The sequence below is a fragment of the Echiichthys vipera genome (genome assembly GCF_963691815.1).
Source record: "Echiichthys vipera genome assembly, chromosome: 12".
NCBI classification, from domain to species: Eukaryota; Metazoa; Chordata; class Actinopteri; order Perciformes; family Trachinidae; genus Echiichthys; species Echiichthys vipera.
The window spans coordinates 14,797,980-14,820,636 of NC_139837.1; the positions used below are offsets into that span (position 1 = coordinate 14,797,980).

At 42.7% G+C, this 22,657-nt stretch overlaps 1 protein-coding gene across 11 annotated transcripts in view; it reads left to right on the top strand.

Moving 5' to 3' along the window:
- eml1 (EMAP like 1) overlaps window positions 1-22,657 on the top strand; it is a 53,040-nt gene that overhangs the window by 6,542 nt on the left and 23,841 nt on the right. For 9 of the 11 annotated variants that reach the window (XM_083923966.1, XM_083923970.1, XM_083923971.1 and 6 more), the window contains exon 1: window positions 5,885-6,223. The exons of 1 other annotated variant lie outside the window; for it this stretch is intronic. In XM_083923966.1, coding sequence (XP_083780092.1) covers window positions 6,157-6,223 — 67 coding nt within the window. In that variant the 5' untranslated portion in view covers window positions 5,885-6,156. Of the gene's footprint in view, window positions 1-5,884; window positions 6,224-22,657 lie in introns of those variants that run through there. One more of the 11 variants, XM_083923976.1, reaches the window with a different exon arrangement.

Genomic DNA, 22,657 nt, shown 5'->3' on the forward strand with positions numbered 1-22,657 from the left:
GGAATGATGTATTTACAACAGTTGCTCAGCTGATTTACTTTCCCCTCTCACATTCAATCTAGCTCTCCTCGTCTCTATCTCATCTCTTCTCTCCAGACAGTTATTAGAAAGGGTGAACCTGTCAGTCACGGACGGTATTGCATCCTCTGTTGGTCTGGCCTCTTCTCCACATCTAGGTGCATCGGCAGCACAGCTACTGTTATGAGATGTCACACTGTCACGCCTTGAGAATTGAACTCAGGTTCATCAACCATAGCCTAAGGTAGGATAAGATATGAAAAGATAAAACATTAATGTTCATAATGGAGGAAAGTGGGAAATTTTAGTGAGTCAAGAAAAAAATATATAGTAAATGTAGATTAAAAAAAGGAAAAATAGAGGAGAAGTAGGAAAGGCTTTAATGGCCCCATATATGCTCATTTTCAGGGTCATATTGTATTTTGGATGTGTTTGCATGTTTTAATGTCAAAACACATTATTGTGTCTGAATACCTGTATTCACCCTCTGTTTTAGTGCCTGTCTCTTTAAGACCCCAATCCTAAAAAAGCTCAATCCCTTTTAATTGGTCAGTGTTAACAGGTATGCAGTGCACTGTAGAAGCACTTTCTGCCTTTCTATAGATAGACAGACAGATAGATAGATATAATAGACTATAAAGGTAATAAAGATGGACGGCTTGACAGCGCCCCAAAAAGGAAGCCAAAACCTCTTGATCGCCCCCTGGTGTCTAGCTGCAGTATAGGTCCCCCTCCATGACATGGGCAAATCTAAAAAGTCAAAGTGCACCTTAAATAATTTTTTCCAAAGATAGTTTCCATCAATTTAGGCAGTTTTTATCACGCTGTAAAACCCCTCCCTCATTACCACCACTGAGGTGCCCTTGAGCAAGGCCCTCAACCCCAACCGCTCCACTGGAGCTACCCAGTGGCCAGCAGATCAGACTGTGGTTGTACTGGGCAGCTTCCAGGCATGAATGTGCAACTGTGAATGTGATCAGGGTGTTCCTGGAAAAGAGAGCATTGTACTCTGAATAACGACTGGTCGGGCGGGTATATGGATGGGACTTCATTGTGATCATCAGACTGGTTGCAAAATAACATCATGGCGACGTTTGTATCTGGGATATTTTAGTGAGAGGAAGTGGAGACGTGTCATCCGTCTTTGTATACAGTCTATTTATGGCACAGTTTCTGAATATGCTTTGTGTGCATTTCTCTGTGGATTGAGCATTTTCATACTTTCACAGTATTTATTAAGCACCCCGACCTGCCTTACAATCACAACAGACCTTCATGGCATCCATTCTGACAGTTGTTGAGACAAATTGTTTTGTCATCTTACAAAAAAGAATTTAGGTCTAAAATTAGTATCAGCCCTGCAGTTGTTCACTGTTATTAGCACTGTGAGGCACTGGTCTTGCATAATGACCCGACTGTTGAACTCATGAACTTCATGTGAATGTTATCACCAGGGAAATAAATTAGTAACACTTATATGACTCTTTCCTGTTGGCTCATTCTCTTTGCATTGGCACGGGCTCATATTAAGGGACCTTTACTACCTGCTGCTATTTACATTTCAGATTTTCCACATTCACGAATTACCAATCACTTGAGTGAAAAATAAATGTAATTTAATGTTGGGATACATTCATTAACTCATCTTGTTTCAAGTTATTCATTTTTGTGATCTTACTTCCTTATATCTTGATGAGGGCAGTAAAGACGCCCTCGTAAAATTCCTGGGTTGCTTTAATGTTTAACTAGTTCATATCAAATAGTGTATAGAACTTCCCAGCTTGACAGACCTCTGAATCTGTTTAAAATTCAATGTTTCTTTCAATCAGACCCCAGGTTGGATTAATTCATGGTGTAAGGCACAAACCAGCCCAATAATCAGGACAGGCACACAGATGGTGGCTGGATCAAACAGAGGATTGACCTTGTTTTTTCTTCTCAGTTTGGGATTTGATTGTGTATAATCCTGGCCAACTGACAGACTGACTGATCATCTGTGGCTAAAAAAGAATGTCAGCAGTTTTTTTTCCGTCTTTGGAAGGAAAAAATAACCAAATGAATAGCCGGCTCAGTTTGATTATGACCTTTACGTGCCTCTTGACAACCAAAGCTGAGTCAGCAGGCCAGGTGAGAAAGCAAAAGAGGCCTGATGCCAAGCCTTGATAAAGCAAAGTTCCTACTACAAGACTTTCAAAGTCCTCAGTTCTTTGTACTATTTACACGACACAACTCACTGTCTTGTTTTCACATACCTGACTGACCGGCGTCACGCACTAACTACAGTAGCCGCAACCGGTTCTCATGCCAACTCGTCGCATACCCCCACAGCCGTTTTGTCAACACCCTTCAACGTCACTTGTAAGTGCATTTGGGAGCCCATCTGTGAAGCTTTACTTTGGTTTTAAACGGGGAGCAAATGATTAAAGTTGTGAATTCCAGCAAAACTGGACTTGATCTGATATCTAATATCACCGTGATTGTGATCGACGCCCAAGTTGACTTATGTGTCGGTAATAAAACACAGAGGGCGATGAAAAAAAATATTTGGCCTGCTAGATATCAGGAATGTCTGCGAGGCACCATTTGAACTTTCACACATAGTCCTCAAACACTGATACACAAGCGCCAAGCCAACCCTGTTTTGCATCTGAACTGGTGGAGCTCCAACATCTGTTGTCTGGTGGAAAAACAGGGCAAAAGTCCTGTAGTGGGTGTTTTCCATTCACACGTCACATTTTATGATAGTATTAGGTATGATATTGAAGTTACAGTATGCTGTAGTGAAACCACCCCATGTTTTTGTTGCTGTTTTCATTACATAAAAAGGAAATATTCTAAATTCATTGTATTCTCACATTTGTAAAAGCGGTGCCAGTGACAAAGTTAAAGAGGTTAATTCTACAAGGAAACCAATGTTGTGGACACAGCGTTGACAAATCATCACCTTCACCAAGTTAACATGGTGAACTTAATGGCAAACAGTTGCTTACACTTCCAGCAGTTACGGAGGAACATTATCGACTGTTGTAGTTATGTTTCTGGTCACCTGGGTGAATGTAAATCAACTATTCACTCTCTTTTAGCTCTGTTTTTGGTCTCCACCAACTCCTCAGGGAACTACCTGGCTCTTTAGCTGCTAAATGCTCAATGATCTTCACTAGCTAGTTGCTAACTTTATTTTTCTACTATTTTGTGCAGGTAATGTAATGTGGATTTTTAGAGATTTTTCTCTGAAAACAGCTGCAGCAGAAATAACGCTACGAGAGCTGTGGGGGTGAACAAAAACCGCAAAGACAGTTTACATGATGCAGTATTTGCTAGCAGAAGTGTGACATCCTCACACTCTGCACATCACTATTCTGTTTATAGTGTAAGTGTGTGCATATGTGTGCACCCTCTGGATTTACTGATTGGTGGTGAAAAGGGGGAACAATGGGGAGGTATGGAAAGGGGAGGGGTGTCGGCGCAGCAGCGGTTCCACCACCTGCCACCCGCTGGGTAGTAGGTGGGGTTTAGGGACCCGTCGGGGGGATTTTGGAGGGAATATAACCCAGTTTTAGCTGCTTCTTCTCACGTGAGCATATGCGCAGAGAGACAGACACTCAAAAACCAGACCTGTCCCTAATCTAGATCCCAAATCTGCCCCAGAATGAGATTTGCAATAAGCTGAACCCCTTCATACACAACACCAGCGTGACTCACAGTCTTCCGAACAAAAACACAAAGGACGGTTACAGTGTGTTGTAGGTTTGTGGCTGATGAGCCTCATGAAATTCCTTTCTGTATCTCAATCAAAACACTGGGTGCTGTAGCCATTTGGTGGCTAAAAACATCTGAAATGTGACTTCATATTATCTAAAAAAAAAAAAACCTTGGTGCATTTTTCTACATTTTAGTTGTAGATAAGAATTATAGTTGTGGAGAAAGAGCAGTGTCTACAAATGGTGTAAAGGTCAACCCATAATCTTACTTTCTGCATGTTTTGAAATGAAATATCCTTGTGATTTTACTGAACAACAATTTGTTTAAATGCAGCACTGGTGCACAAAGAGCACCTTGTTTTCTCACATAATCCTGGCTGCTACTTAGTGTGGTAGATATGTTGTTGGCTTGATGTTATTGTGTAATACGTGAAGCAGAGTGCAGTGTTTTCCTGAGGGAGAGGAGGGAGAGGATACAAGGGCTGAGGTCAACAAGATGGAGGCCTTGAACCGTAAAGTGATCAACTGTTATAAAGTGCTTCACTGCATCCCTTTCATCCTCCTGTTAAAGGTCAAAACTAGCTGGGCCACCTTTGAACTAGAAAGGATTCTAGATATTAGGAGAGATACCTGTGCAGGAAGAGCTTCACACATGCTGAATGGATACCATCACACCTGCTGGGCTACTAAACAAACATTGAGAGAAACAAATGTATCCTTCCTCTCTCACTGCTGTCTTTGGAGCATTCCCGCCTTTGTGCAATTTTGTCTTGTGATCTCGCAAGAAAAGGGGGGAATGTTTCACACATGAATATAGGCCAAAGACTCTTTAGGCTTAATATTTTTTCCTGCGAGCTTAAATTATAAATAATGCAAAGAGACCCCACTCAGAAGCACATACAAACCCCCAGTCAGAATAATAACATTTTTTTGGGGGGGGTATCTATCCACCCTTTTCCCCTCACAAAACCACCACCCTGCTCATTTTTAATTTGGTCCTTCTCTTTATACCGCCCACCCTCCTCAAGCACTCTTTCCTCCTTTTACTCCTCCATCCCCTCCCCCTCTATCCCCATTTCTCTCTTTTCCCAATCCCCTCGTCTCCCTTTCATTCTGAACCCTTCTTGTTCTTGTTTTAAAGATGCCCCAGTCTCAGTGCAGTCTGCAGCGGGGCAGATAAGACAGACAGGGGACAGAATGGTAATCATGTTTTGCCACAGTGAAGAGAGAGGGAGGGAGGGAGAGATCCCCTGGCGATGTTCAGTTTTTTTTTTATGTTTGGCTGCGGGACATAACAAGAAAGCTGTGACCGTGGTTTGTTATGGTGTGTGTCCCCATGTGACACCATACCATTACAAACAGTGTGTGTGAGTGGTGTGTGTGTGTATAGCAATGGAATAATGCAGTGACTGCTACTGACTGAAGGACCCACAGTGCTTTAGTCATTTTCGTTACCAACCACTGGTTTTGGTTTCCTTTATTTGTGCATTTTACTCCTCCGCTATATTTGTCCTCTCCTTTCTCTTTTCTCCTTTCCTCCATCCTAATTTCTCCTCTCTTCTCGCTCCTCTTTTCTCCAGTCCTCTCCTCAGCTCTCCTCTTACTTCTTCTACCTACTAACCTTGTCCTGTTTTCTCCTTTTCCTCCCCTCATCCCTTCTTTTGGCTCCCCTCTTCTTTTCTTTCCTCTCCACCTCTCTCTGTCCTCTCTCCTCCTTCCCTCTCACCTCTTTTATGCTCCCCTCTCCTTTCATTTCCTCTCCTCTAGAGAGGAGGAGGATCTATCTGACAAGCCCAGCCCACTGTGCTCTGACTCGTCCACACAGTGTGACAGGGGAAGGCTGGGCTGTCCCGAGCATTATCTAAATACACACACACACACACACACACACACACACACACACACACAGAGTAACAGCCTATGCCAGAGCCTGCCTGCGCTCTCAGCTCAAGCCCTCTTAAAGCTGTTTTTCTGCTGGAGATCAGAGAGAGCTAACGACACACAGCTGCCTCTGCTGAAGACAGAGGGACAAGAGGAGAACAGAGGGAGGGAAAAACGAGGACAGGAGGGAGGAGAGAGGACGAGCACAGGAGGAGACAAAACCACCAGCAGCCTCCTGTAACTTCTGTCTCCTGTGCAGTCATTCTTCAGCAGGGAGTGTTTTCTGCTGTAGTTCAGGACTTTTTTTGTGAGAGGGGGGTGGAAAAGAAGAGGGGTTGGAGTTCACATGACATAATCGGAGTGAATAGGTTGCCATGGTGACTCACCCAGGGAGCCTGACCCGTGCAGAGTGAATGGAGGGAGCGCCTTGGACGCCAAGTGAACGATAAACTAACGCAGGGGAGTCACCAAGAGAGAAAAAGGGGAAAGAGAGAGAGAAGAGTGAAGGAGTGGTGGATAACAGAGAGAGCACAGAGGAGCAGAGCAGAGGCTGAGAATGGAGGACGGGTTTTCCAGCTACAGCAGCTTGTATGACACCTCATCACTGCTACAGTTCTGCAACGGTAAAACTAACTCATCCTCTCCTCATTCTTCCTCCCCCATCCCCTCTACTCCCTCAGCTGCATGTTGTATCTCTGGACTTGACATGTCACCAGCTGACTGGCTAAACTTGAAACCAAGTAGAGGCGTGTGTGTCTGTGTTGCAGACATGAGAGCTATTTTAGCTCCAGCTTTTAGGGTTTTGGTGAAAAAGGAGTCCAGGAGTCTGTTTGTTCTTTTGTATCCTAACACTGTGTCAAAGCATTTGATTTTGAATAGATTTAGGTGACATTTTAGGTGATATTTTTATATATTCACTAACTCCAGAGGGCATTTGGAGGAAAAACACAGTGTAGAATAAGCAGGAAGTTTCTGGAATCTGCAGATTAATGTCAACAGTGTGTGTGAGCCAGCAGCCATCAAGAGAGCTAATAAACAAAGACGGAGGGAGGATGAAGAGCAGTCCTTTGCTCACAGCAGCTGCCCTGATTACTCTGGTTCTGCTTGATGTGATGAGGGGTATGTTATGAATATATTTCTCCCCTGTTGGCTGATTGCTATCAGTTCTCAGAATGAGACAGAACAGAGACGACAGAACAGGACACTATTGCTCACTTTGCTCAGCTGCACTAATGTAATTTATTTGCTGGCAGGGGGATGAACCATACTTCAGGCTGCTAATGCTATGGGTGGGAGAGGGTGACTCAAAGAAAATGAAAAGCAGCATGACACATCAGTATGACATCAGTTTAGGATTTACTTCCAAGAAGCTCTAGTTTCTTTTCTGAACAAGTAAACCCTTATGTAAGATATTTCATAATATTTACATCTACCAAAACTACTAAACTATGCTACAGTGGTGTATCTCAGAGGTATATTTCTCTCCAATTACATTTAATTTGGAATTGAGTGTGTGTGTCAGTGTAATGGTAGTATCTCTGCCTGGATACTACAGGACATAAGCCTCCTAAACAAGGGGGATTATCCCCAACACAATAACCGGTGTCTCTAACAGAGACTGCTACTGTAACAAAGGGACTTTAAACAAATCTGTAATGTCGTTTGGAGCTCCACTGAACCAGCTAAATAAAGACGGCATTAAATATTTACCATAAGGGAGTCACCTCTCGCCCCCCTCAATGTGGCATCCTTGTTTTTAATGTACATCTAACATATTTCACTGTGTGTACTTGTTGTTGCAATAACTGTGTCGGCAGTTAGTGAGCGTAAGCTGTCGTTTTTGAAGAATAAAGTAATGTAATTGCCATTGGAGGATAATGAAATAATCAATAATATTTACTGTGCTGTGTAAGCACTAGCAGTCGATGGGATGAGGGAGCACTATTGTCTGACAGAGAATCACAGATGTTGGATTTACACAGAGGTATCTCCCCCCTTCATGGATACTGGGTACCTCGCTACTTTCATGAATCACTGATGAGGTGAATCCAGTTAAAAGCTTTTATCCCTTATGGATTTCCTTCATTAAATTTATAGCATTCACAAAGGAGGAGATGCAGACAAAGAGAAACAGATGAGGTGTGTAGCTCCAGAGCATGCAAAACAGAAAGATGTCTAAGGTTTTATAGTCAATTTAGAAAAGGGAGTATTTTGCTGCACCTGGGCTGCTTTCTTTGGTACATCAAGGCCATTAATGACTTATTAAATAGCTTCATTTTTGTTGGTATGCAGTGTGTGATAACTAGTAACAAAGAAACAGTAATAAAAGTGAGGCATCAGATTGAATCCAGCTCATGACCTGCAGGTTAGAAAACAGAGCCACCATTACATTTGTCACATTAATAAGTGTTTCTGAAAGTAACCAAGGTGAAGGTAAGAAAAGTGGGTATACACAGTATCTACTCACATGTTGTTGTGTTCCTGCGGGATGAGCAAAGTGCTGACAGCGCCAAGGATCACAACTGAGGTGGCTTGGTAGGATTGACCTGAAAAACAGGTGGAGCAGGTGTTGTGTGACTTTATCGGGGTAGAGGAAATGACTGACCTTCAAAAACCTCAGAAATTACAGTGTGGTGGCAGGTAGAGCATTGCAGTACATGCGCCGCCCCTTGAGGCTTAGTGTTATGGTGACATTATTATTTAAAGCAGTCAAGCACTTCTACCTTGAGTTTTGAATTGGATCCAAACTTTTTCCACTCAGTCTACATTTAGCCAACTATTTAGTCACTCCTAAGTCTCTCTCTCTCTCTCTTTTTTTAAAGATTTCCTCGTCGTCTGACACTGAGGTTATTTGTAATCCTCTACAATGTCATGTTCCCTCTGAGAAACATGAAATAAGACATGCTGCTTAGGCGCTGTTGCCAGGGATTTTCCTACTTCTAACTCCCTGCTTTCTCTCTCTCTCTCTCTCTCTCTCTCTCTCTCTCTTTCCCTCCACACACACACACACACACACGCACAAGAAACACACCTAACTTCAAGGCAAGAGAGCAGCGTCTTGTTCATTGTTCCATCAGACTGCTTAATTGGGTGAGCCTTAGTTAAGATGTCTTTACAAGCTACATCGTGGGGGTATGCTCGCATATCTGCAGGACCAGTGTGTGTTTGTGTGTGTTTGTGTGTGTTTGTGTGAGGCCTGTAGGCCAAAGTGATATCATATTGCTTTGCTGCTGCCGTCCAGCTGGACCCAGATCCACTCAAAGCAAAAGTCAATGATGTCATTCATTCGCCTCTTTCTCTCCCTCTCTCTCGGCCCGTGTGTTGTGGAGCATCCAACCAGACTAATGTTCAGACTAGGTCAGCTAAACTGCAGAAACACGCGCAGGCTTTGTCCTCAGGAGGTCAGGGCTAGCTCAGGCTAACTGAAAATTAGCCCCATTACCCACTCGGACACACAGACACACGCTGATTACAGCTGGTGAAGGAAGTCGATCCTTTAGAGAATATTTTTTTAAATAACATTTGGAAACTAATGGTGCTGGAGAGAAGGACCGCTTTAATTGAATTAGTCCGCCTTGTGCGCCGGGTAATGAGATTGCTTATGTTTTTATAGAATTTTAAAATGTTCTGATAGTAGATCGGCAGTAGATAGGAAATAAGTGCCCATTTGATGTACTAATCACTTTAAAGGAGCATCCTGTTTGTTTGTTTGTTTGTATGTTTTAGCACCTTTGCCAGCTAGATTACCAGAACTTTGGAATAAGTTACATTTTTCAAAATCAATTTACAAACCTTTTTTATGCAATAAACAACCAAATCCATCTAATATGTTCTATATAGTCCTATCTACTTATTGCATGGAATAGTGTTTCTCTTATGGCTTTGAATTTACAACATGAGAGAAATGCTTTTTGATACTCAAATGGCAGATGTCAGAGCATCCTTGAATGCACCACCAAGGTTTGTTTTAAACTTCTGCTCACAAATGCATCACCAAGGGACAAAAACATACAATTACACCTGATGGATTATGATGAATGTAACTGATGTTGTAGACTAATGATTAATCTGTATCTGAAAAAATGCCTATCCTATGCCTTGTACAATACTGGGGTTTAAAACCAATACATGACATTCCCATTGGCCTCAGCTTTACTTAGTTTTCAGTGTTAATTAACCAATGTTAACACGCTCAACTAAGATGATGAGCACATGATACCTGTTATGCTATTATATTACCCAGTAATGAAAGCACTTCTACTTGCGGGAGGGGAGAGGGGGAGCTGCAGGAAGACTTACTTCAGAGACTCTACTTCAGTTTTCTGGTGTTTTTTGCTCTGCACCTACTGCAGCTTTAAGTCAGTTTTAAAATGACAAAAAAGAACTGAAGCGGCATGGAAAGTAGAAAATCTTCAGTCTAAAACGTTTGAATTGATTATGTTGAGCATAATCATTAGAGTAAAAATCATGATTTAATGTCATCCCGTGTTCATTATCTCCTAAAGCACCAGAAGCTCCTGATGTGTTAATAAGAAAATCTGTTAATAAGTAAATCCGGCTCGCTAACAGTGCTGTAATACTGACGATCACACACTCGTGTTCATCTCAAAGCACTCTCAATCCAAACAAATCCTTTCGCCTGCATTCATTCGTGAGATTTGTTAATTTAGCTTCTGAGCTAATGATGTCTGCTCAGATTCGGATCAAACATCCTTTTATGTCTCCACACTCTGCGTGCTGCACTCTCACAGGCACTGGCACAGCCCTCACCTTATACCGGCAGTGGCAGTGCGCTCTGATGGGAACTCAAATAGGGGGGGGGGGGGGGGGGGGGGGAGGTGGAGATACAGAGAAATTAGCAGAAACCAGCACAGAGAGTGCATAAGAAAGAAAGTAAGGAAGTTTAAAATAATTTGATTGCAGATGGATGGGACAGGCGTGTGGGGCGGAGAGGAGAAATTAATAAAGAAGGAGGCTCGTTTGATGTTTGTTTGAGGCATTTTGAGGCACAGTAGAGGTGACACGACTCCATCCAGTCTCCTCCCCTTCTTGGCTGAGCATCTATTGGTCTCTCCATCCAAACCCTGACTGATGATGGCACGTGTAGAGGGATTAGGATTAAAGCCCCGCTCACGTTACAAACCACAGTAGGCATGGAGGGGTGCCAGGGAGGGTGAGGGTGTATGTGTTTGGAAGTGTGTGGGTAAGGACTTTCTTTCAGTTCAGATGAAACTGATAGGACCTTTACTCTCTTTGATTTACTTGAAATTGTGGATAAAAATTGTAGTTAATAATAGCTGGTGTTATGGCTTCCTATTAAAATATATTGTATACTGTATATACTGTAGAGTCAGTCAGTGCGTTTCCATGCAGTTTAAAAACCTGATTATATTCGGGTTAAGGGCATACCCTGGTTTCTTAAACACCATGTAAACAACATACCCCGGGTACAATCGGGGTTCTCATACCAACATAACATACCTGGAGAACTCCTTCAGTTCCCCGATTTTTTGCACATGTAAACATCTTACCCAGATTATTATCAGGGTTTTTCATCTGTGCATGCTCCCCACTCCGCGGCAGTGGCTTTGACCCGGAAATAGAATAAAACAGGAAGCAACAGCGCCAAAAACAATGTGAAAAAAAACGAAACAATAATAGAGAGTTACCTTTAAACCGAGGGAGAACTTCGCAACGGCAAGTACCATTACTACCAAGAAGAGCCGTTTCGGTCGTAATTCTGTCCAAAAGTCGGCCGTTGATTTTGACAAAGGTGAACCGGAAAAAAAGCTGCATTCAGACCAGCTGTATGTTGGTGGAGCACCATCTACTATACCGGAAGTTGAGTTACTCCGCCATTCAACCCCTGCTCATGTATACTGGGGGAACTTCAGTAATTTGATCATTCCCTTAACTGGGGTAAAGCCATTTTCAGGTTACTAATGCGCATGTAAGCGACCTGAGTGTGTGTGAAATGTCTACTACCTTTTCCTCATTTCTCCTTCGTCCCTGCTCTTTTACATTATCTATCAATGAAAAGTAAAAACCTGCTGGCTTTTCTGATATTTCCTTCACTCACATACAAGTGCTCAAAATCTCAATAGAGAACAGGGAGCAGGCCCGGAGTGGCTAATCGGGAGGACCGGGACAATTCCCGGTGGGCCGGTCTGACTTTTGGGCCGCGAGGGCCGGTGTTCAATTATTATTTTTATTTATTTTGTGCCGGTGTTCAGTCATGGCACTGAGTGGAGTGGGGATCACGTGTATGCTGTTACCGCTGTCGCTGGTCATATCAGGGAGCTGGCGGTCTGTTAGATCATGCCAATGAAACTGGGACGCGGACGCAGGTTAAGGGCACGGCCACCAACAAGACACAGACGCAGACGCAGCCTGATGTAACGTACGTGTCGTGCACTAGTCCGCACACTTCAGTGGTGTTTGCCTAGCTCCAACCACAGATGTACAAGGAAAATAAAAACCCAAAATGGAAAATAAAAAGAGCAAGGGTGGCGCAGAAAAAGCGAGGATTAAAAAGAGAAAAGCCCTGGAGACAGACGCAGCCAAATGTGCAAAAATCGGCAACTCTCCTCTCACACTCGGCGACAGCGTCTGACAGCGCGCAAATTCTCGGTGACAGCGTCTTATAACGATCATATAATAGTATAATATAATTTAATATATAATATCACGGCCAAAAGCTCTGTGCGCCTCCGGATGGCCGTAGCACGGGGAGCTCTCGTAGGGATTGGGCTTCGCGGGGTTTGTTTACCGGCGTTGCTGTGTGGAACCGGTCTTCCGCGTTCCACACAAGACCGGATTTTTTTTTTTATTACTGGAAAAAATAATACAAAATAACTCGGTGTTGGCCTCAACCACTGGTAATACCGCATACCGTGGCAACCCTGAATGTTACTAATAATTGGCATAATAATTTCTTATAGCCTGTCTAACCTAACGTTACATAATTTAAATAATATTATGATGCAACGCCACATAACTGGCCACAAACTTTAGGGGATTTGTAGCCCCTCAGATACAAGATGCATCACCAAGCACCAGCCATCAGCCCACAGGTCCAGAGTGTGCAGGTAGGATTGCTCATTAAGTGAATATTGAGGTGGTTCAGGATCATCTAGTAAGGATGCCCCCTGGGCGCCTCCCTAGGGAGGTGTTCCAGGCACGTCCAGCTGGGAGGGGAAGACCCAGGACCAGGTGGAGAGATTATATCTCCACACTGGCCTGGGAACGCCTCAGGATCCCCCAGTTAGAGCTGGTTAATGTGGCCCGGGAAAGGGAAGTTTGGGGTCCCCTGCTAAAGCTGCTGCCCCTGAGACCTGATCCAGGATAAGCGGATGAAGATGAGATGAGATGAGATGAGATAATGAAGAGTATGGTTTAGACCTAGCCTGGTCCTACCAGACTCGTACTTCATTTCATTTGCACAGAGAGTCTGGACCTACTCAATTGATAGACTTTAACTAACTTGGAAGGCAGGTGTCTGTTGAAATTTAAAACTATTGGATCTGCCCAGTGCCACTCTGGATCTGCCATAACCAATCGCTAACGTTTGGCCGGGAATCACGTTGCACGCAGGCTGTAAACAAACCAAACACTGCATGAAGATGTAAACGAGAGCTGATTGGACCCAGATTGCAATTGATGATGATAGAGGATTCAGCACTACAATAATGAAACTGACTTGAATTTTTGACTTGAAAAAGGGGAGATTTGTGACGAGATTTATGAACATTTTTATGATTTAGAGTCAGAGGCAGAGCCAGGAGCCAGTGGTGAGGAAGAAACAGGTGAGCTAGTGTGTGAACAAGCAAGCATCAGTTCCAATAAAACCACTTTCTTTGCCCCAATGATAGTAGTGGCCAGTTATACTTTTGATCATAAGTAATAGTAAGAATTACAGTAGGAATTACAAGGCTTTAGAGAACAGTGCGCTATTGTTTGCTTAACATGTAAAGTTATAATTACATTATTTTAATATAATAGGTCGTGATCTAAAGTGGGCCGGTCTGAGGTATGAAACTCCAGGGCTGAAAATGAGTCCCACTCCGGCCCTGACAGGGAGTGAGGGCAGTATAAGGAACTACGTGTCCCTCTACCATTATTCATCTGTAACATGTACCAGAGCAGAGGTTTAGTACATATCGACCTGAATGGGATAGCTCATCCACTACTGCTGATTCATTTAAAGGCTGACATTGATTTCCTATTTGCTGTGTCAGTGAGAGCACACACTGCTCTCTGTTTCTCTTTTATCTCACTCCAGCCTCACTCATGTGTCACTGCATATCTTCCATTTTTGAACACTCTGACTCTCTCTGTCCTTCGCCTTGTTTTCTGTCTTTCTCAAGCTCTTTCTGTTTTCCCTTCGCCCTCATCCCTACGTCAAACCCTCTCACGCCCTTTGTTTGATCTTGTGCGAGTGCCCGGAGTGAAGCTCGGAGGCTTTTCTGTTTTAAATTTTTTTATTTATTTCTTATCTCCAGAGAGTCAGATATTGAGCAGGCAGTTTGGGCCTCAGTAGTCACGAGTCACACTAGCCCCCCTCCTACTCCTTATCTCCCACTCTTTTACTCTCCCCTTTCTCCTGATAAGGGTTCGCCTCGCACTTTCTCTTTCATTTTCATGCTGCAGAATAAAGAGCCATTAACTGCTACACAGGGTGACACTTTGTGCTCATTAAACATGAACTTGTTACGTACATATTGAGTGTGTGCAGCAGGCTACAGCAGCAGATACCCTGCATACTCCTGCTCTGTGGTGCTTCATCTAAACGAGCAGATTGTGCTGAGAGTCAAGCTGTGTGTATGTATGTGTGTTTAAGATGAGTGGGTAAGTAGGGCATACAGTATATAAATACAAACTTTATATACAAACGGAGAAATGATCTGCACATACATATGTAGTGACTCAGAAGAGGAGATAAGACACATCAAAGTATATTGAATAGCAAACAGCAGTGCACTTAGTGACTGAGTCATTATTTTTATCCTCATAATCTGCTTAATCAACAAAAACATTATGTATGTACTGATGATGTACTTTATAATGCCTTGCCTTGCCTGCAACTAATGATTATTTCATTATCATTTAAAAAATGCCTGTTGTGTATGCTGCGTAAAAAACTCAGACACTAAGTTTCCAACATAGAAAATATAAAAAAGCAGCGACTCTTCAGCCTACTTTAACGATTAATAAAATATCGAAATAGTTCACTGACATGATGTTTGAGCTCCTCCGTATAAAACTTCCTTTTCTGCAGACATTTGAACTCTGACAATGTTGTGCTGTCTGTCAATCGCACTTATATTTGTTTGACATTAGCTCCCTGTAAAACGCTCTATAAAAGTACTTTTCCTCTTCAGTTGCATTACATTTTATTCAGAAACAAGGTCAGAGTCAACACGCTCATTGAAACAGCCTTCAGAAGCCCAGCAGGCAGAAGATATCATCTCTCTCTCTCTCTCTCTCTCTCTCTCTCTCTCTCTCTCTCTCTCTCTCTCTCTCTCTCTCTCTCTCTCTCTCTCGTCTCTCATCTCTCCCTTGTCTTTTCCTCCACTGACACACATTCCTCATGACCCACTAAAACAATCAGGCATGTAAAGCAGGAGTGTGATGAGTTCCTGTGCTAAATATATATACTGACTCTAGTGGTCGACCGTTTTGGGTTTTACAGATATTTAGCAGGGTGGCCGATGGCCGATATAGAATGCCGATAAGTTGTTCTTGTGTTTTTGCATTTGATAAAATACAACAATTTAATAATAACAAAATTAACATTTTACTGTTATTGTCTGCATTGTCTCTGTTTAGTCTGTGTTTAGTTTTAGGCTAATCTAATAAATGTTTTACTTGTTAGGAGTAGGAGCGAGGGCTGGTGATGCCCGTACAATAGTTTTTCAAGCCCTGTAAGAGCGTGCTCACACTGTCCTTTTGGCCGCGGCCAAAACCGGTTTTTCAGCTAAAGTCTAGTACCTTTAAGTAGTGTGAGCGCACCCGCTCCGCGCTCAACTGGGGCCAGCTGGGCCGCCACGGCCCGCTTCAAAGAGGTGGGCTTTAGCGGAGCCGTTTGCACATGTACGAGCACGAGCGTGCGCACGTGTACGAGCACGAGCCCTACGGCAGTAGCGTTATGTCCGCCTGTTCGGACATGTAAATAGAAGGACGGACCATGCGCGGATATTTAACAACAACAACAATGGTGGTGAAAGGTTCACGTTGTGTTTACTGCAGATTTGGTCGGATGAAAATATTCAAAAACAGTCGACAAGACGCACAAAAACTCCGAGGTCTATGGAAAGATTTGTAAACAAAGCCACACACACGCGATCAATGCGTGTGACGTGTTACGGCTTGAAGGCGTATGGACAGCAAGAAGCATTGGCCGAGGCCCAGGCAGTGTGAGTACAAACGGGGCTGGGGCGTGGGGGGGAGAGGGAGGGGGGACAAGTACCCTAAAGTCCGGGTCGTGGTCCGGGAGGACAGTGTGATCACGCCCTAAGTTAGCTGGTTAGCTGGTAGAAGGCGTGTTACTTTTGACACTAACATCTGCCCAAAGAATGGCGAAATTGACACAAGGTGGAGCGTTAACTTTTGCAGTAGCCACACTAACGAGGCTGCCTGCAGATGTGTCTGCAAACATTTTTAATTATCGGCCTTGTGAGCACAGACATCGACTGATGCTGAGGATCTCAAACTGGCTGTGTGATTGTAACTAATGCTTCTGACGGTCGAACATGAAAGGAAGAAGCACTCTCTCGTTTGTGTGCGTGTGCATGTGCGTGCATACCATCAAGGTCAGAAGAGGAGACTCAGGCTGCATGAGTCCTTGAACAGGATGTCATGAATGGGTAAAAATACCCTGAAAGAGCCATAAACAGAAACGTGCGGTAGGATGCTTCCATGGTACATGGTAACAATACATGTGTTCAGAGGAGCAGTATCTACCTGTGGGGGAGGGTGACTAGTCATAAATCACGTAAGTCAGCAGAATTCCATGGAGGTGCCATTATTTTTAGTCTCCGCTTGGTGCTCAAAGTATCACCAAAGCTATTCTGTCCAATCAGAGAGACACAAGGAAAGAGGGATTCAATTATGAAGGTCATGAAAGTGCACTCAGGTATTCAAATGTGCTTTAAATTAGTATGCAAATTATTTCCAGCACAGACCACCAGGTATGTCTGCATTCATGTGTGCACATGTACAGTATATTTGTACTTATGTATGTATAAATTTGCATAAATCTCCCTGTTAATGCCACAGTACGTCACCACAGTGTTTAAGATTGATTAAAGATCAATTCAATTAATGTGACACGGTGAGTGTTGGCTCGATTATATTTATGGTAATAATCTCCATCAGCGTATCGTCTCCAGCGCGCCTAAAGTCACGGCCCGCTGATTTGGTCGCTCTTCATCTCTAAACCCTGCCCAGGATTTAATCTGTCCAGTTGTGATATGAACAGAAATAATTAACCTCTCGGTGCCTGTGGTGCAGAGCCCAGTGGCTGGCCAGCACCCTAATTGGTCTCTTACACCTGCTGTTAATGTAGGAACCGAGGGGGGAAGCCCCGGCTCTACATATGTGTGCGTATGTTTTTCTGTATCCCCCATTGCATGTGTTCAGCCGGACTGTAACAGATGGAGAGGGAAAAGAGGAAAATCCCATTAGAAATTCCATTAAAAATAGATCCATCAAGAACACAGCTGCAGAGATGTGAGGAAAGAGGATGGACATGATTATTTGGTTTGTTTTCCTTTCTATACTGTTGTCAATTTGTCAGTTTCAATGAGGTGTCAAAGGAAAAGCCCATGATTTGATATTAAATGACTTGCAATGTATCTCGTTGTGACGTCCAGCTTTGCTATTACAGGAAATATTTTTTCTTCTAATAGTTGTTCGAAGTAACAACTATTAGAAGAAGTATGTATGACAGAAGTCTTTCTTCATAAACATCAGTGGCACATTTTTTTTTACAGTTAAGGTCAATAGCTATGCAGCCAGAAATATATTATAGGAGAGAACAAGCCACCAATCTGATTCTCAGTCACTCAGAATAAAAGCAAACAGTTGCTCTGCAGATTTACAAATATATATTGACCTTGAAATAAATGTTATTATAAATGCTGACATCTTCACTCTCCTCAAAATGGACAAACAAAACAAAGAAGGGTAAAAGGTGAGCGTGCGGTTGATGTGGTTGAGAAAGAGCACAGCCACTAGTTCTGACTCCACTGACAGGTTTTGTTGTTTTGTCGATCTCCCATATATGATGACAGGGACATGCAAAGGCAAAGTGAATTCAGGCATTAATGGATATCTGTCTTCCACACATATCAAATGAACAATGATAACCACTACAGGCCTATATACTAACCTGACTTCGCCAAATGGATTTAATCGCATGATTCTCATTTGCTCAGCATATCCATCTGGGAACTCCCGTTTGGAGATCTTTTGGGAAGGGGTGAAAATACTGGTTGCTGATTGGTTAAACCATCTGTCTATCACCAACATACGGGCCAAATCAACCAATCATATGACGTACTTACAGCATCGGGGCAAAGCTCAGAAAGTAAACATGTCAGTAAAGAATATTTGCCATTTGAATAACGTGAATTTATGGATAAAAGGCACAATTCCAGGTGCCTGGTCCATATTCCAACAGAAGGATTCAACAGAAAAAAGCGGACGCTGATTGGATGTCCGCAGCTCCAATCTTTCTCTGTCGCACATTACCAGGCTGATCTGAGGGTAAAATACAATGGAGCCGCTAGGTAAGGCTGGTCTCACGAGGCTAGGCCTATACTCCGAATAGAGCACAAGTCCAAATGCAAGGGCTACTTATTTTCTCAAATGTATGTAGAAGACTACAGTTTATCCATTTACTCCTTCATGGAAGATCTTTGACAAAATTTGGCATTTGTTGTTGTACAAAAAGTGAATTGTATGTTTGTCGGCTCAGATGTTGGAAGTATTTAACTGAAGTGGAATATTTTCCACTGTGACTAACAGAGGGCAAAGAGAATTTAATGAGGTGGCCTTGTGACGTTTGTTGCTCACTCGAGCTAAACATAGCTGGATGTGACAGGCTCAGGTGTGTTTTTCTGGGTTATTTCAAAGAATGCAGACACGGCTGGTTTGGTCGAAAGCCAGAACACAGGATAGGAAATAATCACAAAATAGCTCCTGAGATGCACATGCTCATCACTATAGTTGTGCAATGACCTCGTCTGCTGCCAGAACTGCCGCTGCACGTTCTCTTTCTTCCAGATGAGAGATATGTACATCTGGTTGATGTTCAGGATGCTGACAGTCTCTGTTTCTGTTTGTGTATGAGACCATCCTCACACCATGGAAATCTGGTTTCCCATAACAACACTGTTACTAGATGGAACAACACACACACACACACACACACACACACACACACACACACACACACACACACACTGGATAGAACAAGGGTCCCGCCTCCTGTTCCTTCCTGGTTGTTTGTTACTCAGGGACAAAGCCCTGTTTTATGTGGAGAACAGTTGAGGCTGAGAAAGAGGCTTGTGTCAGAGCCTGGAGTGTCGCTGCCAAGCATGACTTAGTGCTTCTGTGGTCTGTTTCTGCCCTATAAGTCAGAGCAAAGAGGGCTCTTTCTTTGGGTGATTGTTATTTTTATGTCAGCTCACTTAGTTCAATTTCAATTTCGACAGAGACGTCATATAAAAATTGTTGTCCTTATAAACCATGCTTCGACAGCCTTTTAAGATCTGCATCAGCTGTGTTTTGTTGGATATTGTTGCTAATAACTACCCTTGTTTTTGTAGGAGTCAGCAAAGAGCTCTTTGTCATTCAGAGACTGGGGCTTTGTAATGGATTTAATGGCATTTGTTTTAGAATATTACCATAATGATCATGTATTGCTGCAAATTTAAGAATACGTCACCCTGTGGATTTCTTCGAAAAGCAAACTTGTTCTGAGAACTGCATGCTAGCTGTTTATCCTTCAACCATTTCTGCCAGTGTGCACCTAAGAACTGGTGGATGAAAGTTATTTAAAGGACATTACAGCGTTTGACCTTTTCTGCATGCATGGAGAGAGATTAAAGCAGAAGCTGCATCGCTGTCGCATCATTTTCTGAGAATGTGCTTTGAAGCTAAATGTGATTACAAACTCTAAATGGCTTTCGCTGAAAACATGCCCACCATAAAAAGTATCAAAAACAAGTTTAAACTTTAGATTAATCATCTCCACGTGTGTTTAAATCTCCTCCTGAATCCCTATTATCATATTATCTATGGTACATTTCAACCTAAACTTATCTCGATCTTATTATTGTTAATACATTTTTTTATGGCTGCACATTGAACATCACTATAAGGATGCTTTCTTATTTCAGCTTGAGCTTAGCATATTGATGCTCCTAACATCCCGCACTCTAAAGGCTGTATATCCTATTTAACAATCTACCACTACGGCTATCCTTTGAGTGAGAGCGGGAGAAACAGTGGATATAAAATAGAAAAAGACAATAAAGATATTTTACTGCCAAGCCCTCTTTTGAGTGTAATCCTTCAGTGCCTCTTTTTCTTCCCAATTTCTTTTCTTGTTTCAAGAATCCATCCCACCACAGTTTCCTGAGAGAGGGAGAGAGAGAGAGAGACGGAGAGAGACAGAGACAGAGACAGAGAGAGACAGAGACAAATAGAGGGAGAGGTGAAAGAGGTTACAGACGCCGATAGAGAGAATACAAATTAAGCCTGCTGCTGAGATCAAATCCTGTGAGTTCATGGATCACTAGCATATAGCAAGATCTGCTCCACATACCCAGTATAATCCCTCCGCCACACCGTGAACACTTCCTCTGTGACAGAGAGAAGTGGTGTGTATGTACAGTATGTGTGCGAGTTAAGAAGGAGTTATTCTGCCTCAATGGGCCGTGTCTTTCTCTCTCTTTTTGGCTCTCAGATTCTTCACACTGTCTCAGAAAGGCTTTAAGGTGTGTACCAATATGGAGGTCAATACGATTCCTTTTTGAGCTTAAATGAAAATGAATCTTTTCTTCCTGGATTGTGCACTGATATAACTATACAAACATACTCAGAGGACTGTTAAACAAAAACTTTATTAAAGATTATTTCACATTGACTGAAACTGAGAAAATACAGAATAAATACAAATAAAAGAAACAGCTAAATAAAGATCATTTCAGTATCAGCTAATTGCGGATTATTTAAATCAAGAACTCATCATCACCCCAAGCATAGTTCCCTGCATTATATGTAGTGTGAAAAACAGATACTGATATAAGCCTGTGAATGTTCTCATTCGTCCAGGTCATCGTTATCCTCAAAGCAATTTCAGTCAAAAACAACTGGGCTGGTTGTTTGTTACAGAAACTGATATGTCTGTGATGGGACGGATACATCAATTGGGCTATATTTTCAAATTAATCCACCAAAGAAATGCTGAAACATACATTTTGGGGTGTTTGATACACACATCTTTCTCTCCTGAAAAAGTGAGACATGGCCTCTCCTTAGCGAGACGAAATAATTTGTGTACAGTCCCTTACAGCTGATGGCGTTTGTTGCATCATCTGATCCTGCACCCAGGCGTAGCAGGTTCTGCTCAGTGGTTTAAAAAGTATATGTGTAAGTGTCAGTGCTTTGTGTGTGTTTGGAGAGACGGTGTCAGAGAGACGGTGGGAGCAGCAAGGTGGGGGAGTTGTATCCTATTTGACCTGAGTTTGACCCTAGGAAGGATATAGCTGATGGGAGGAAGGAAGGGTTTGATGTGCTTGTAGGATCTCTCGTGGGAGACATTTGGCCTCTCTTCATGCTCCTCTTTGACCCAGACAGTCACTCTTCATGACCTATACACACATCTTCACAGCTCTATCCTTCTCCCTTTTATCCTTCTGTCTGTTTTTGCGTGATTTCTTTTGAAAACAAGCTCTCCCTGCCATGTTTCTTTCCCTAAACTGTCTCTTTTCTCCTCTGTAGTCTTCACTCAGTTCGTGTGAGGGCTTCCCCTCCTCTGATCAACCCCCGACTATTTATAACTCCTAAGCCCCGCTCCAGCAGGAGCCATCAGAGGCAGCTTGTAAACCAAGCATCTGTCTCCTTAATCTGGCCAGTTGATTAGCTAACACAATGCTGTCAGGTCATCCGCTGCAGGTGACACGCAGAATTGATGACACTTTAAGTAACACTTTCTCCCTCCTCTATTTCTCTCGTTCTCTGTTCTTTCCCTAATCTCTAACTCAATTGGCTTTTGCAATTTTTCACTCTACTGACATGGAGCTGAGCGATGATTTCAGTCATACCTGGGGCAGACTGCAATTTCAAGCATGACATTTTTCATGCCTTTTTCTGCATCATATTAGAATGACTGCCATTCAGAAACACACATATACATTAAACACATATAGACATTTGCTATGCTAGCAGAGGGTCAATCTGATTGAAATATGTCCACACATATTGAAAGAATTGCCATGAAATTTTGCGACACATATTCACTGTCCCCAGAGAAGGATTCCTCATGCCTTTGGTGACCTTTTGACTTTTCCCCCTTGACAGATATTGTGCGATTTTCATGGTATTTGGTACACACATTTATGGTCCCCAATACTGGTTTAACTCATGACCAACTTATTTTAAACTAATGACAATCTGCTTAGTGCTAATTAGCATATGGTAGCATGTTATCACATGAACATAAGTAAACAATATATCAAATATGTCAAACATTGGCATATTAGAGTTGTCATTGCATGTCAGCCTGCTAATATTTAGCTCAAAGCACCACTATGCCTAAGTAGTGCACATGTCTCTTGTCTGATTATCGGCACATATCAGCCCCCTTCCACTATCTCCACTATCTGCTTTGCATTGGCACCGTTGCTGCATCTGAGGCTTAGCGCTCACCAAGGCGATTGTGATTGGTTTAAAGGAATACAAATAACCCATAGTGTTATGCCCATTGTATGCAAAACTACATTTCTGTAGAGTCTTGTTTTATTATCAGGGTTATTCATTCTCATTAA